General features: G+C 38.9%; 1 protein-coding gene across 12 annotated transcripts in view; it reads right to left on the bottom strand.

The window, feature by feature from the left end:
* Positions 1 to 18116, bottom strand: part of atp2b2 (ATPase plasma membrane Ca2+ transporting 2) — a 167003-nt gene that overhangs the window by 79570 nt on the left and 69317 nt on the right. For all 12 annotated transcript variants that reach the window (XM_004913900.4, XM_004913898.4, XM_031901106.1 and 9 more), the window contains exon 2: positions 16241 to 16755. In XM_004913900.4, coding sequence (XP_004913957.1) covers positions 16241 to 16439 — 199 coding nt within the window. In that variant the 5' untranslated portion in view covers positions 16440 to 16755. The remainder of the gene's footprint in view (positions 1 to 16240; positions 16756 to 18116) is intronic.

The raw sequence follows: 18116 nt of genomic DNA, 5'->3' as shown, positions 1-18116 counted from the left end.
CTAGGGGGGAGGAAATCAGGTAATAAAGCAATGGAAGAAGCAGCACTAACCAGAAACTGAAAATTCAATACTGTTTAGAGGGCAATGTATCATTTTGACCAACCCACAGTTTGACAAAGGCCTGCTCAGTGCATCTTAATGGCCATTTAAGGGGATGATTTGTACAGAAGTGGAAACTGCACCATTTTGATTTACTTTGAAGAGTGAAATGATTCTGACTGTGGCCATTTATAAAAGTATTCAATGCCCCTTGTCAAAGACTTAAAATCAGGGATTGTTGAAGGATAGTGAAATAGCAATTTGTTGGACCATAATGTTACCATGCCTCCCAAGCCAGAGCAAGGTATGGGAAACAAAATAAACCCACAGACCCTTTTTACAGGGTGCATACAGGTTGCTGTCCATGCAAAGTAGCACAAATGCCATATTCTACATATCTAATAAGGTCATATCCTTCCTGGCTTGTCATTGAAAAATATATTAAAAAGGAAAATCATATCAATAATAATGTCATTAGTGGTGTCTTAAAAACACAAAGGACAACTGTAATAAATAAAACCCCATTGGTTGGGGGGACACAGAAGTAAAACCTGGGACCTATACTGAAACCTAAGCAGCCCAAAGGGAAGAGACAGTGGGATGTGACATCTGAGAACCTGTAAATGACAGTTCCAGCATCATACCAAAAGCTGGTGTGTGTTAGAGGGTGCGTGGAGATGCAAAACAACATTTATAGAGTCTCTATTTGGGTAGTCAATATGTACAGTCCAAATTAAGGTCACCAACCTGCTTGGATTGTTTCCACCTAAGTCTGCTGTTATCTAAATGCTGCTCTGAAGGGGAGAACAAGAACAGCTGTTTGTAAAGGGCTATCTCCATTAAAAGGAGTCCAAACTATGGATAATTAAGGTGTTTAGAAGTGTTCTCAGATGTCACATCCCATCAGCTCTTCCCTAAGGGGAAAAAGAGATATGTAAATGTGTCACATGGTGTGTGTGTGTGTGTGTTTGAGGATGCATGGAGATGCAAAACAACATTTAAAGGGTCAGTGGTTGGGTATTCAAAGGGCTATCTAGGAGTCTAAACTATGGACAATGAAAATGTTTTAAGGTGTTGTCAGATGTCACATTTCACCAGCTGTTCCCTACAGGGAAGAGATGGATGGGATGTGGCATCTGAGACCCTGTAAATGGGTCACATTCTACACAAACGTAAGGTCACCAACCTGCCTGCATTGCCTTAGTTTCCACCTGAGTCTAATATTTTTTTTAATGCTGCCCTAAATAGGAGAACACTCCAGGAACACAGCTCTTTGTAGAGGACTATCTGATAAAGGTTTTCCACTGTGTCCAAACTATGGCCAATTAAGAGGTTTATCAGTAAATTGCTAATATTGGGTTTCTTTCCTGTTCTATGGTACAGTTAACCTGTGAGATGTATCTGTGCCAAATGTCTCAAACGTCTTTTTATTGGCAGATATAGCTAACCTCTATATCTTCAGTTCAACCAAGTTCAATGTTTAAGGTTCCTGTAAACCATAGATGTAAACCTAGAAGCAACGAGCACATGAGCAAAATGAGGTTAGCAGTAAAGGCCTGGATGATAATCTCTAGCTGACAGAGCTAGTTTGGCAGTACAACCTGTAAAATTTCAGCACTTCAAGTGAAGCCAAAACAATTTCCGTTTTTTTTTCACTGCAACTTCCCTACTGGAAGAGAGGATATGAACCATGGTGTTACCTGCCAGCCTGGACTCTTGGCAAGAACCCACAAAAGGTGCTCATTACAGAAAAGCAGTCTTGGCTCTCATAAACCAGTAAACAATAATTACGCCATGCAATGAATGAAAAGCGACACCAACTGATATTACTTTGTTGGACTCAATTCCTGCAATTTGGGAAGAATGAGAATTGTACTCCAGCTTTCTTCTAATCAGTGAATTACAAAAGGCAACAAAGTACATTGAACTATTAGTCATAAACAGGTTTAGTCTTTACCCACCATTAAGGGAACAGGAATGGGATCTGTTATCTGGAAACCTATTATCTAGAAAGATCTGAATTATAGGAAGGTTATCACCCATAGACTTCTTATTTTTTTTTTAAATGATTTCCTTTTTTCTGTAATAATAAAACAGTAAATTGTTCTTGATGGTAACTAAGCTATAATGAATCCTTATTGGAAGCAAAATAATCCTATTGGGGTTAATTCATGTTTAAATTATTATTTAGTAGATTTAGGGTATGGAGATCCAAATTATGGAAAGACCATTTATTCCCCGTATCAGGTTTATGCTGAATCACTGTCACTATTCAATAAAATATCATCATAACAAAGGCCTCTGCTGGGCATAGGAATAAAATCATGGGTGATGTCATGCAGGCTATGCAGGGGCAGATCTGATTAGAGAAGCCTTTTTCCATATTTTGTAGTTACTCCCTAAGCTCCCAGTCCCAAAGTTATCCTTGATCATTCTGGTACCATAGGGGATTATCCATAAAATACTGAAATTGCAAATGTCCTATAATCTCTACAACAGATCATCGCAAAGGTCAATCTTTATCATTGTCTGGGAGGTGCTTCTAGACTCCTTTGGAACTTCTTATATATTCTGCAATTCTGTAGAACTCACACTAACCCTGGGGCTCATTTATTAACACTATGTAAATCTGAGCAGTAACCAATAGCAACTGATCAGTGATTACCTTTGGCTATAAAGCCTGTAGAAAGAATACGCAAAAAGGGTTCTTCTCCTAGGGCAAATTTTCCCAGTGTTAGTAAATGTGTGGCATTTTATTACCTTTGGAAAGAATCACTACCTGAGCACAGTGGGTTGTTAGAGCTCTAGCAACATAGCTGGCACACCCATGCCAAGGGCAGGTCCTGGGTATATAATACAAGTTACACAAAGAGCAGAAAGGCTTTGCTTGACCTTTATGTGCCTGTGATGCTATTGGACGTCTCTCCATAGTAATTATAGGATCTGCAAATCACAATGGTAACCGCTTATAAACAGACAGACATTGTTATGCTTGATCTCCGATTGATATAATCCATTATAATTAATTATATATTTATAGGAAAACTATCACAAAAATAAAAATGTAATATAAGCTTCATCAAACTGAAACAAGAAATGTTCTAAATATAATTCTGTATCATTTCTGAAATAATCAAGTTTCTTTTTAATGTCCCTCTCCCAGCAGCTTGCCGCTTCATGCAGGAGTTGGGAGTCAGATTTTTATTGGCAGTTAGAACCAAAATATCTTTTAGGGGGCTCCTTTCCCAGCAGATGTATTAGCGCTCACTCGAATAACTGATTCCAGCACAAAAACAAAGGAACAAAATCTAACAAAATAACTGACTTGGGCAAAAATCCTGGATCTGTCATTCAAAATCAGACTTCCTATGAAGTATGAGCAGAGAATAAAGAGAGACAGATGCTGAAAGGGAAACAGTGAAGAGTAACTTGGTTATTCAGAAACAGTACAGAATTGTTCATTGATTATAGTTAGAAAATTTCTTATTACCGTATGATCTACAGTACGTTTGTTTCAAGATTGCGTGTGTATGACCCATTGACTGATTTTTGATTATTTGTTAAAATTATCTATTTCTCCCTCCTGTTTTGCTGTTCTTTCCATCTCCACTCAATTCCATCACCAATCTGGAGGAAAAAAATATTCAGCAGAGTACTTTGGCCACATTTCATTCATTATTATGCCGTATTGTCACTCTTTTAAAATGGATCAAGTTCAGTATTTCGCCAGCAGTATCTTTTGGGGGTAAAACTGTTCATGGCTGGTGCTTTGGTCAAAAACCAGTATTGTGTGAAACTACCCAGATCAGTGTAAATGATACCTGAACCCAGAAAATGCTGGCCATGTTCCCTAGTTTGGCATGCTGACAATGCTGTTTTGCCACTTTCAATCTACACCCTATTGCAGAGCTGCCATTGGGGCTGTCTGGTTCAGATTCCATGAAAAGTAATCTGGAGTAGAGCTAAGCTGCCTTGTCAGTAGGCCCATTCAGTCAGGATGTCTTTCAGCACGCCCATGTACTTGATACTTCTTAACAAATCCAAATATATCATCAGTATGGTAAATGTAAGCTCTACAGGAAACAGTCTCCTTTGCATATGTATTGTTAATCTAGTAATTAAAACTTAAGTGTTACATAACAGACAAGTATATATATATATATATTTATATATCACTAAAATAATAAAACAAATCTTAAAATATTCCAAATAGACAAAAGCAATGTTCTGCCCTCAAGCTCACCACTGCTGTTCTGGGGTGGGAGCTTTACGTCCACGTCCCCCACCACGTCCCCCGCACCCCCCTCTGCTGAGCCTTGCTTACCCCCCACAGGGTCCCCCACACAACATCCTTCCCTGAGCGTGCATAAGTTTAATGCATCAGGGGAGGAACAGTCGGCCGGGGGAGCCCCAGCAAGGATTGGGTCTGGGCCACTGGATTTTTTTCCAGTGTCCCGGCAGCCCAGTCTGACCCTGGTAGTTTCATTAAAACATATTCAGTTTCAAACCTCTATAAAATATCAGTTTCTACCACTGGTCTACTGGTTGACTTAAAAGACAACCAGTAGACCAGTAGCAAAAGATCATTAAAATGAAACATTTCTCTGGCATTTTCTTCCTTTTAATTAGGGACAAGGCTCAGCTATCCCACGGGAGTAGGCAGCCCACGACAATGCACTCAGCCAATCAATAATGCAAGGGCCAATAGTGCTGAGAATATCAGGGATTCTCTATGACACAGGTGTCCTTGTGTGAATGATGCTGCTAGTATAAATCTATCCAATAATACAGACAAAGCAGAATATCTGGAGAGGAAACATGTGAGGCAGATCAATAAAGCCTGGGTAGCGCTGCTGATATATCCACATTAGTCTAAATGCCACCGTGCCAGAGACAGCACTCTCAGTATAGAGAGCAACAGCACCCTAGCAACAACATGTCAGAGGGGATCAGCACTGCTGCTGGGGAGACCAGGGGCAAGGAACGCCAAGGGGGAGATTTATCAACGTTCAAGTTTGATTTCGTTTCACAATTTGAGATTTTTTGCGCTAAAAGATAAAGAGAGTTTTTTATTTGAACGAGTTTTCCTTATTAATAAATAAGCGAACATTCGATATTTATTAAACAAACTCGACTTCACAAACTCAAAAACTGATAAAAAAAAAGCCCATAGATAGCTAAGAAACACGTAAGAATTTTAAATAAATTATCTCAAAGAAAAATATAAAAGTGGGTAATTGACAACACTGTCAAATTTTTTTTGATATCTCCCCTTTTAAGTCCTTTGTCGACAACATCTAATGGGACTTAAGAGATATCTCTGAACTGCTTGAAATATTGCCTTTTTATTAACTGATTCAACCAGTATTTGAATAGAAATTCTAAAACATTTTCACAGCATCTGCGCTTTGTCCATTTTCATGGAAAATATTTAAAGCTTTAAGCAATTCCTAATGCAACAATTCTAAGCTAAATTTAAGTCCAAAGTCTAAGGGATTTGTTTAGTATTTTCCATTCCTGATCTTGCATTGTTCATAGTTCTAGTCAGCACAACAGAGACCTTTCCGCACACCCTAGCTCTCCAAAATAGCTGAATGCCCGGTGCACACTGCTGGAGGGATCGGCACCCTCCCAAATCCAATGTAGCAGAAAAAGGCAAATGGCACTCAGGGCTGCAAGCCCTGAGTGCCATTGCCTTTTTTTGCTTCATAGTTCTAGTCGGTCAGTGTGCCCACCTACCTGACAATGTCACCTGACAGGAAATAATGCAGCTCTAACTGTAACAGGAAGTAGTGTGGGAGTAAAAGGCAAAACTCTGTCCATTAATTGGCTGATGTGACCTAGCATGTATGTGTGCCCTTGGTTTGTTTGTGTGAATCGTATAATCCCAGGGGGCGGCCCTTAGTACTTAAAAACGCAATTTTCTATTTAGGGTTTTACATATGAGCTGTTTAGTACAATATATTTTTACAGAGTGCAACATTGTTGGGGGGTACAGTTTTCCTTTTAGTACACAAGCTTAAAGAGGATCTATTTGTGGGCCAAGAATCCTTCATGAATCATCATGAGTCAGATTAAAGTGAACCTTAGGTTATCTCTGCAAATGCTGTACTTTTTGTACCTTTTGTTCATATTTAGCATAATGCATAAAAGCCAACAACAACATGGAGTTTGCTGGAGCAGTGGGAAGACACCAAGGCTGCTTACATCCCAGTAATTTATCTTGGTGTTGGATTCTTAGGCTAATAGAGAAGTGAAAGTTTTAATAGTTAGTGAAATTCTTTTACACAATAATATACAGGGTCAATATAAAGGTTTAAAGGATATGTAAAGGACATGTAAATTATATTTTAGCACCTAAAATATTAGGCACCCCCAATGAAATAGATTGGTAAGTTTTTCCCAGGCTCCTGTTAGAAAAGGGCATCAGCCTATGGAAAAACCTCCCTAAACACTGCACTGGCATTTTACTTCATTTCCTTCCCTAGCAAAACTCCAAGTTCATGCCTGCGCTGTAACGTAAACCCGGCAGATCTACGCTACTGCTCATGTGCAGAATGCAAAGTGCCAAAAGATGGGAGATTGAAGGTATAGAGATGTTTGCAATCTATTTCACTAGGGGGCGCCAAACACCCCTCCCCCCAGTGAAATAGACTTTACATGTCCTTTTAATCCTGCTGTTACTTTATTCCTTGATGCCTTGGACCATTATGGATATGGTTACAGGTTTTACCATGGCAACAAGTTTCGTTATTCCGCTGTTAATTTATTTTGTGATGCCTTGAAACTTTATGGATATGGCTACTTAAAATTACATATTCTATCTATAGGAACAAGATAGACTCGAGTATAAGCCTAGGGTGGGAAATGCAGCAGCTACTGCTAAGTTTCAATAATCAAAATAAATACCAATAAAATGACATTAAATGAGGCATCAGTGTGGTATATGCTTTTAAATATTTATTTTAAAGAAAAACAGTAAACTAGCTCTGTAAGTGGAGAAGAGGGTCAACAAAAACAAAATGAGTACTACCCCACACTCACTGCGCATTAGCAAACTGGCAGCAGACCCAGTCACATATTCTATCTATAGGAACAAGATTTAAATCCTGCTGATAACTTATATCTTGATGCCTACAAACATTATGGAAATGGCTACCTGACAGTTCCAGGTTCTGCCATGGAAACAAGCTTTGTATCCTGCTGATATTTTTTTTCATGGTGCCTTGAAACTTTATGGATATGCCTATCTTCCTGTAAACATAATCGATTTTAAATAAATTGCCAATGTGCCTGTAGTGGAGGGGTGAAGAGGAGTTCTCTTATATGCCACAAAGACACAGGGGTTTTCAGGTATTCATTTATTGATGGGGAAAAGTGTGTCCACGGACTGCCCTTTCACAGACAGATAACAATACCTAGATGTGACCCAGCAGGTATCATTATCTGAAATGGCTTCTAAAGTTACAGAAGAGTCAGTTTATACACAACAGGCGCAATAGTTCTGAGAGTTTGATTTTTATGACCACACTTGTGTTATTGCCAAAAGATTTATGAAGCTTTTTTTATATTGTATAACAAAACTGAGTACTTTTATTTGCTGTAATAAAAAGAGTTAGATAACTCAAATAAACCAGTTTAACTATATATTAACTCTTAGGGGGTATTTTAAGCCACTCAATGCATGTAAACGGCAAAATATTTTATGCAAAATTAGATGTAGTAAATCTAAACATAAGAATGTCAACAGTATTAATTGTAACAATAAGAGTAAATCAAAAACAATAATAAAATCAATGATTACCGTATATACTCGAGTATAAGCCGATCCGAATATAAGCAGAGGTACCTAATTTTACCTAAGAAAACTGGAAAAACCTATTGACTCGAGTATAAGCCTAGGGTGGGAAATGCAGCAGCTACTGCTAAGTTTCAATAATCAAAATAAATACCAATAAAATGACATTAAATGAGGCATCAGTGTGGTATATGCTTTTAAATATTTATTTTAAAGAAAAACAGTAAACTAGCTCTGTAAGTGGAGAAGAGGGTCAACAAAAACAAAATGAGTACTACCCCACGCTCACTGCGCATTAGCAAACTGGCAGCAGACCCAGTCACGGAGGACACGTAAGGGGGAATGAGTATTGCTAGTGGGAGCCTAGGCCAGGGCACTGGAGGGTCTGGTTGCAGGTGGCCTAATTTGCACACAAAGGACAAAGGGTGCTAGCCTGGAGGGACCCATGGCACCTGACTCAAGTATAAGCCGAGGGTGACTTTTTCAGCACATTTTGGGTGCTGAAAAACTAGGCTTATACTCGAGTATATACAGTATATGGATATGATACTCAAGAATTCTAATGTACCAAAAAGTGGTTAATTAAGTATGACATGGCCCATCCCCCCTTAGTCCATGAATGAATGCAGACGCAATGTGTTGTCTCTCTGTTTGTGCCGCAATACCCCACACACAGGGACATAAGTAGATGTAACTAGGCCCCACAGCAAATTCAAATTGGGGACCCAAAATATACTAAAATTGATAATACATTAGAGTTTTGCTGGGCCCTCTATACCCCTGAGCCCTCTGCAACCACAGGGTCTGCCCACACACCAAGGCCAGAGGCAGAGGGCCAAGAAGGTGGAGACTGGAAGGTATGGCTATTCAAGGAGCTGTATGATGTGTGCTACAGAACATGAGAAAATCTTGTTTAAATAACAATAGTTTATTAGGGGCTTTGGTTTCTGATTTAATAAAACCTAAAAGACAAAAAACTCATTGCAGCCCAGTGAAAGATACTATGAATAGCAAGCCCCGAGTCCAAGGGCAAATCTGGCCCCACAAACAACTCTAAATAGGACAATTTATTTGCACTTGTGTGAGAGATGAACAATCCGATGGATGTAGTGTCCTCTTTTATAGTTTGCTTTCCTGAAAAAACTACAATGTTTTACTCATCTTCTTATATAGCAACATTCCACTCAGATATCGTCAGAATCATTTTCTCTACCTCCAAATGCTTCCCCCTGGTGGGCTCCAAGCATCGTTAATCAGCAGTTTTTGGATTACCAGTTACCTATAAGATCCTGAGGAAGCCAAGTAAAACGTATATTAATGACTTACTGCTAGCTAGTGATTAAGTCATGAACTATAACTAATATTCTGTTCCCTGGGCTGCCCTACTGAATAAGGCTGAACCAGAGAAAGAGGATTAAATGGTAACACCGGCAAGATTTGCCGCAATGTGCGCTTTTATTATTTGAACTCCTTTAGACAAGTACAAGCTAACTAACGACTGATTGCTACAGACTATTTGATTGAGGCAAACTGATGGATAATAAAATTGTAGTATATGTTTAATCACCACTGCAATCCCAGGGATCCCCTATCATACAGGGCATTACATTTTGTGCAGGAGTGTGTGGGCGATTAGAGGACGTCTCAAGGTTAGATATATTTAAAGTACAGTGCTGCAGCTGAAAAAGCCAATAATGAGATAATATCCGCATTGCTCTGCCCTCAATTAACTATATTTTGATGCTTCGCTAAGAATAATGATTTTGGTGCATACTGCCTTAATTAAAAGTTATTCTTAAGATTGGTTTCCAGACTTTCTGTGTAGAAGCCTCCCTTTGTGCTCCATTATTTAGTCAGGTTGCTATAGCTTATGGCAAGTTTATAAATGATGAAAATATTGTACAGGTATGGGACCTGTTATCCAGAATGCTTGGGACCCAGGGCTTTCTGGGTAAGGGGTCATTCTGTATTTTGGATCTCCATACCTCCATACCTCATTTAAACATCATTTAAACCCAATAGGATCGATAAGCCTTCAGTAAGGATTAATTATATCTTAGTTGGGATCAAGTACAAGGTACTATTTTATTATCACAGAGAAAAAGGAAATCATTTTTAAAAAAGAATTATTTTTTTATAATGGATTCTATGGGAGATGGCCTTGCCGTAATTCGGAACTTTCTGGATAATGGGTTTCCAGATAACGGATCCCATACCTGTAGTAACAATGACTTCCCTATATAGTTTCAAGAATGTCATAATTGCAAACAAGCCTTTGTTTTTACGTTTTGCTTTTACGCTTCTCCCTGTCCCATCTGTTTCTTTGTGTCCTGGGTCAGCGTCACATTTAGGGCTCTGTTCTAGAAGATAAGCAGGATCCTCTGACCTCTTCACTTGTCCTTCCTGGTGATCAGTTCTATCTTACTCTTAAAGGAGATCTAAACCCTAAAAATGCAATATTTGATATACTGAAATAGCTGCACCAGCCTAAAGTTTTAGCATCTCAATAGCAGAAATGGTTCAGGTCTTCAAACTTGTCACAGGAGCTCCCCATCTTGGAAAGTGTCTGCGGCACTCACATGCTCAGTGTGCTCTGGGCAGCTGCTGAGAAGCCGAGCTTAGGGGGCGTCACAAGCAGAGGCTGGCCTGTCATATAAGCTGATGCTACAGCGCTGATTTTTAAATTCTGATGCTATTTGTACTGATTTCTGAGCTGTCATGTAGTAATTATCTGTATTAATTACTAATCAGCCTTATATTGTGACATTTATATTCTATATATACAGTATATTGTGAGTATGTGCAGGGAATCAGCAGAAAAGAAGATGGGGGGCTACTGGGGCATCTTTGGGGGGCACAGATCTTCCCTGCTAAAGGGCTGTGGTTGCCTTGGGCTGGTACAAAAGCAAAAATATAATGTACAAAATTTCAGCCCTACTTCTTTAGTAAGGTTTTAGTTCTCCTTTATTGTACTTTACAGTGCTAATTGGTATGGCGATACTTTTATAGATACAATAACACTATATACACAGTTATCAGTTATCCCTTTTTAGACAAGGCACCCTGAATATCAGATGGGTCAGAGCATGCCTGAAACTGGGCACAATATATGATGGTTTGAAATAAGCCCAATAGGGTTGTTTTGCCCCCAATAAGGATTAATTATATATTAGATCAAATACAAGGCACTGTTTTATTATTACATTGGAAAAGAATATTGTTTGTAAAAATTGAAATTATTTGATTATAATGAAGTCTTTGGGAGTTGCCTTCCTGTAATATGGAGCTTTCTGGAAAACTGGTTTCCAGATAACAGGCCCAATACTACTGTATACCACTGTTTAACAATGTACTGAGCCTTAACAACAAATAAAATTATTTTGAAGACCGGGGAAGTGACTTAATTCTGATTTGCAGAGAAGCATTAAACCATTGCTCTTTTTTATTTTAAATAATTCAATTTGACTAAATATTTTATTTCAATTTACCCTTGATACATATGTATGTGAGGCAACTGTTATCATATTATACACACAGTATCAGAATATAATAGAATTTTCCTGTATCAGCCATACACTGTATATTTACAGTACAGCCAAACAATGTAGGTCTCTATAAAAGTATATTGCATAAACAGCTCATATATAAACCCTGCTTCATCTAAATAAACCATTTTTAATAAAAAATACTTTTTTAGTAGTATGTGCCATTGGGTAATCCTAAATAGAAAACTGCCATTTTAAGCATCAAGTGCCGCCCCTTGGAATCAATTCATGATGCACACAAACAAGCCAAGGCACACATACATGCTAGGCCCCATCAGCCAATTAATGGGCAGAGTTTTGCGTCCAAATTTCTTCCTGTTACAGTCAGAGCTGCATTATTTCTGGTCATGTGATCTCTGAGGGAGCACCCAGCCCATCACTAAATAGTGGATCAATGGAAAAGATGTAAAAGGGCAATATTTACTGATATGTATTCTAAGGGTTAACTCAATGCATGAAGTGCATAGAAAGTTCACAGACAGTTAAACCCACTGAATTTTAAAGCGAGCCGTTGACTTGAAAGCCTGTTATCGACCAGCTAATTTCCCCAAAGCCACAAAAAAATAGAAAATATACGTGATTCGAAAACGTGTTCAGATGACCACTCTGAATAAGCTAACATCAATTTATTTTTTTAGGTTACATCCCCTTTTTATGACTTTATTGTGACTTTATTCAGTACAATTCAGGCTTATGTAAAAAAAAAAAGCAGAAGAAACACTATTTGGACCAGAAAAATATATATATATATTTTATTACACAGTTTTTTTCATAGTGGAAAGCAGAGGGACTTTAAGTGCCTGAATCCCTAAGGGGAACTGGTCCCAGCGAGCAGAGATAAGACTATCCTGGTGTCCTTTCAATGTTTGCAATCGAGTTTATGCACCCTTTTTTTACATAAGCCTAACTGAATGAGCTCATGTAAAAAAAAGGGGGGGAGTATAAGCTTAAAAGCTTTACTTATGGTACACATAACTAGTAGTTCTGCAAGCAATACACAGAGGGCTTTAATGAGTGCTCAGTGTGCTAGAGCTTACAGGTAAGGTGTGGGGGAGACAACAAAGCCTCTGACAGCATGGCTCAGCTCTAGTGAAGAGGTAGTGGGAGGCCTAAATCAAAGGAACACTGGAACACTGTACAAAAGACCCACTAGTAACTTGTGTACAAAGGGTTGGGAGCTGATCTGAAGGAAATGTATCTGAGATATGGCTTTAATCTTGCCTGAAGCACTCGTGACAAAAAATAAATGTGAATTATGGCTTTTGCAAAGAGAAACTTTCACACCAGACTTTCAACCCCTCAACCTACTGATGGGGAAATAGGGAACACTGAAGTAAGTAAGGTCATATTCAATGTCAACAAAACCTCTGTCAAGTATCTGGAAATACAGGTATGGGACCTGTTATCCATACCTAAAGTGTACTAAATAATCATTTCAACATTAAATAAACCCAATGGGGTTGTTTTGCCTCCAATAAGGATTACTTATATTGTAGTTAGGATGAAGTACATGGGTCTGTTTTATTATTACAGAGAAGAAGGAAATCATTTTTGAAAATTTGAATTATTTGCTAATAATGGAGTCTATGGGAGATGGCCTTCCCACAAATCAATACTTTCTGGATAATGGGATTCTAGATAATCGATCCCATACCTGTATTACCAATGTATCTATGACTGTAAGAAAATACACATACACATATGGTCACTTTGTAACTACTATATTAGACTGCTAGGGCTATTGAGGTATTCATGAGAATGTAGGAAGCTACCTTGACTGCACTAAATTATCAGGAGCTTTCAGTATATGCAGGTTATATAACAGGAAGGGGGGCTTTTTAACACTCATAGCTCTTAGTAAGGATTGATATCTATATTCTTACAATAATGTTACCAGTGTTATAAATCAAATATGGTGCTTGGGCAAGCAATATGCAATAACCTGACAAACATCAAAGAGAGGAAACAAGTTATTAACAGGAATGAAGCTAAGGTCCATTGGTTTATGCACCCACCAGTGGACACAGACTGTTATGTGTTGGGATATTCTGAGATACAGGAGAGCTCAGTCCAATTTACACCTTTTAAGAAGAATGATGGTAGAACAGAGTAGAGAGAGCTCTGGCTAGCCCCTTAAATAGAGTACTGCCTGCACTGGGGGGGGGGGGGGGGGGGGGGATCCTTTTCTCAGCTCCTACCTGTCCTCATTCAGACACACAAGGTAGAGGGAGGCAGATGGTGCAGACTGCATGGGGCCCTGTCCTTTCCATCGGCCCTATGGCAGGCAGTAAGGACAGGGCTTGTCTGCGCCTCCTGATGCTGTGTTGATCCTCGGGGTGGATTGTTAATCTGGTACTAAGAGCAGAGTTCACCTTTTCCCAGGGTGTAAGTGCTTGTTATATCAGCACTAAGGGAGACGCTTTTGCCAACCTTAGCTCTCAAGCACATGCTTCCTAAGGAACTGTAAATGAACCCTAGTATCTTCCCAAAGTTGGGGGGCCTGAAAAAGATTTTGCTGTTGGGCCCAATAATATGAATTTACACCACTGAAGCAGTGAGATCATGAGAACTTTCACAAGGCCAGACCAGCACCTAGAGAACCATTGCATTCATTAAGTTAGAATAAACTATAGCCATAGAAATCATTAGAATTGTTATATGTCAAGGTATACAATCCTGTATCTTTATTTTACTTGTGTTCTTGAATAAGGTAATAAGGTTCCAAATAAAATGAGTAGGTGTTTTACAGGGTGTCGTAGGGTTCATTATTTTTGGACAGCCACTAAGTTGAAAAAAAAAAAATAGGCCCAAGCTGCCTGTCTGTTAACTTGCTAAGCATTTAGAGGAAATGTAACGCATTGTCTGATTGATTTACGGAGGTACAAAATCAATATTTCTTTCTGATCTAAAACAGAAGCTAAATTGCAAGGCCTCTGTTATAGCCGTGTTCTGTGTATCTTTGGCTAAATTAAATAAATTAGTCAGCTGCACACCAATACACCATCTTTCCTGCTGTAAAGCTTAAGGCCATAAGGTTCTGTAGTGCCAGCCTCATTTACAAGCTGTTGTGGTAGACCCTGGAGCAAAACAGATTTTCCGATTTTACCAGTCTCCCATATATATGATAAAAGGAAAATTATCTAAGAAATTATCCTTAACTATTCTGGAGATACAAATCCTGGCTACCAGCTCAGCCTTACCTCAATACCACCAATAATTTCAAAGTGGCCAACATTATATGCCCTGTTCCATGATGCCCCCTGGGTACTTGTGTCTATTTGCACATCCTTGTGTGTGATTGTTATGTTTACTCTTTGCCAATAACAGGTCTATCATTTCATAATATTAGCACAGTGCAATGGTCTACCTATTGTGTGGTACCTAATGTTATAATGAAGTATAGGGTGGTAAAGGAAATACTGAGAAAATGTATCTTGATGGAATCAACCAAAAAGGCAGCAAGAGATTCAGCACTTTGTAAACCATAATGTTTACAAAACTTTACATGACATTTTTGCTTTTCTCTTAGCCTTTGTTAGTCCATACCCACCCATCAAATCTTCAAGCAGATTTGGAGCATCCATCAACAGAACACAGGGTAGTTTCAGTCAAAGTGTAAATCAATCAAAAACAATCTGGCGGGTCTATCTCCAGCTCTACACAGTAGGTTGAACAGAGGGTTGTAACTTTAGATGCATAAGAAGTCTATTATAAAAAGTCCAAGACACATAACATGGAAAAACAAGTCCATATACAGTCATGGGGTTCACATCAAAATGAGTGACTCTCCTTCAAAACTGCATGGCACTTACTAAGGACCCCATGGTGGTTTATTACATGAGTACTAAAAACCACTGTAAGGTCAAAATGTTGCTGCTCTGCATTGCCTTATGACATTTGGCAATGTTATGATGGTTCTGTAGCCTGACCCATGCCAGAGCAATATGATTGGCCAAGTTACTTGATAAACAACTCTCTGGCCAATCAGGATGCTTCTTAAGGCTCCTGCTTCTAGCTTACAGTCAAACAACATTTGGCTCACAATCATGACTATTAAATGGCCAGAGGGGAAATTTCAAGAGTTAACAAATACTACTCCTTGTACAGCACCCAAGGGGACAATACTAATCAAGACACTGAGTACATCTGCCATTCCCTCCCACAAATACATTGTGTCTCAGTTAGTCAATACAGTTAACCAGCATCCCCACTGGGCTTGAAGCTTTGTGGAACATTTTTCTTCTATACAGTCAGCTAGTCATCATTGCTCTTCAGCATTTGTTTCCTTGGAGTCCCCCATGGTCATTTTTGAGATAAACAAATAAGATGAGACTTCAATACAGAGTACTCTCAAATATCTATCTATCTATCTATCTATCTATCTATCTATCTATCTGTACACAGTATATATATATATATGCAACAAAGTGCTGATAGGTATTTCGGCAATGACCTGAGCACTAAAAAAAACACTGTACAGTACAAATTTTGCCAGTTACTGAAGTAAATGAATAATGAATACATTAATTAATAAATGATATGGCTTGAAAAACAATGTCCCACCTTCTAAAATCTGTTCTTCAAAAAGAATTAAGGTGGAGACATTTGACTCAAGTGTAAATAAAATAACACTCAGGATATTCAACTCATTAAACCCAATACTATTTCTTTCCAAATTTTGGAATGCTCCCTAATTGTGTTCCATTGATCATTGTAATCAGACCATAGTTAAGCCCTAAACAATATTTGGAACAGTAGTATAATAAGAGCAATATATCTCTGACAAAGACAAGGACATAATTGATTTTCATTGACTTATTCCTAATGGTGATGTTTAAATATGCACAATGGCTCTTACCTTCTGTAGGAGATGTCTTTAATCGCCTGCACAAGCCATCAGTGTCCGCATAGCATTCTTTAATTTTAACCACTGCCTCGGTCCCCCGCAGCTCCATGAGGGAGCGCAGCTCCATAAGGGTACAGCCGTAATCAGCTGCATGGTTGGCTTCATTTCTTTGGTTCTTGGAATAAAAATCACTATTACTCATGTCACCCATTTCCACGTGCTTTGTTCTTAAGGGCTAGAATTCCAGGAAGAAAAATTAAAAAAATATATATAGGACACTAAAGAGAAAATTTTGCACAGAACCCTTCTGATTTGCGGACAGATTTCCTGTAATGCGGCAATCCAGCGAGCTTCTGATGGAATAGACTAGGAAAAAAAGATCCTTGGAAGTGTTGGTCCCAAGCCAGTCAACAGCCCAAAGGGATTTTAATTTTTTCAAGGGTGCAAAATAGATTCTTTCCATTCACCGCTTCCCATCGTGCTGAACTCTGGCGCTAGCAAGTGCATGTTCATTCCCTCGGCAGCACCTTCATGGACGGGAGAAGAAAGAGAGAAAAAGTTCATGAGGAAAACAAAACACTGACTTTAAAAACCCATCGTCCTGCAAGGGATTCCTAATGCAGCAAAAATATACAATTTAAAAATTTGGTTTGGTTGTGCCTCCAAAACACAAGCCAGCTTAAGGTCAGAGAGGCAGAATTTCATGCAAGGCACTGCAGCTAGTCACCATGCAGACCCCAGCACTGGTCAGGTCCCAAGAGCTAAGCTAAATGAGATGGCTCATGTATATTGATAAGCAAGACATCCGCCCGACAGCTTAGATGCGCCTGAATTACGTGGGCAGGTTTACACTGTCCATCAATCTTTTATTGGCTCAAGAGAACAGAGTGGAGGATGAAAATGGAGTAAAGGCTTAAATACATAAATTATACAGAAATTTTATTTTAAAATAAACCACATGCTGGCCTATCTGCGATCTGCAAATACATTACTTTCCGTGTGTTCTGTTTTCAGCAGGGATGAATTATTTAAGGGACAGAGCTTTCCTTTCAAATAAATATTTATCACTCCTAATTTGGAGGTAGCTAAAACACTCGAATTTCCTAAATATAAAGTTAAACTGTCCCCACCTCTTGGGCAATGTGAATAAAAGCATTTGTACAACAGATATATAAAACACAGGGACTAATGCCTGCACAAGGAAGAATATCTACATGCAAAACATGAAGTTGGTTAATATTTTAGTAGGTTCTCACATCTCGGAGCAATTGTCCTAACTATGTCACCAGAATGATGCCCTGCAAGGGCCTCCCACCTAAATGAGAGGATTTAACCTCCCTAACAAAAATCCGCCACTTAAATCTCGTGCCGTTTTCCTACTAATGAGTCTGCCAACGTGTGATTTATCAGTAGTCACTGGATCTCTGTCATTGTAAAAACACTTGATCCTTTCCTCAACACTTTCTGTTGTCATAACTCAAGCACCCTTTCAGTTTAAAGGATAACTATACCCCTAAACAATGTAGGTCCCTATAAAGAAATACTGTATAAGACAGCTCATACGTAAAACACTGCTTCATGTAAAATTAACCGTTATCATAAAAATATACTTTTCCAGTATTATATGCCATTGAGTGATCTTAAACAGAAAATTGCCATTTTAAGAACTAAGGACCGCCCCCTGGGATCATATGATTCACGGTGCACACAAACAAGCCAAGGCACACATATTAGGCCCTATCAGTCAACTGATGGACAAAGTTCTGCCTTTTACTCCCATGCTGCTTCCTGTTACAGTCAGAGCTGCATTATTTCCTGTCAGCTGATCTCTGAGGGAGCACCCAGCCCATCCCTAAATGGTGGCTCAAGGGAAAGGATGTAAAAGGGC

Source organism: Xenopus tropicalis, chromosome 4, assembly GCF_000004195.4.
Source record: "Xenopus tropicalis strain Nigerian chromosome 4, UCB_Xtro_10.0, whole genome shotgun sequence".
In the NCBI taxonomy this organism is placed as follows: Eukaryota; Metazoa; Chordata; class Amphibia; order Anura; family Pipidae; genus Xenopus; species Xenopus tropicalis.
Note: the sequence above shows the minus strand (reverse complement) of the source record. Positions and strands in the feature narration are given on the sequence as shown.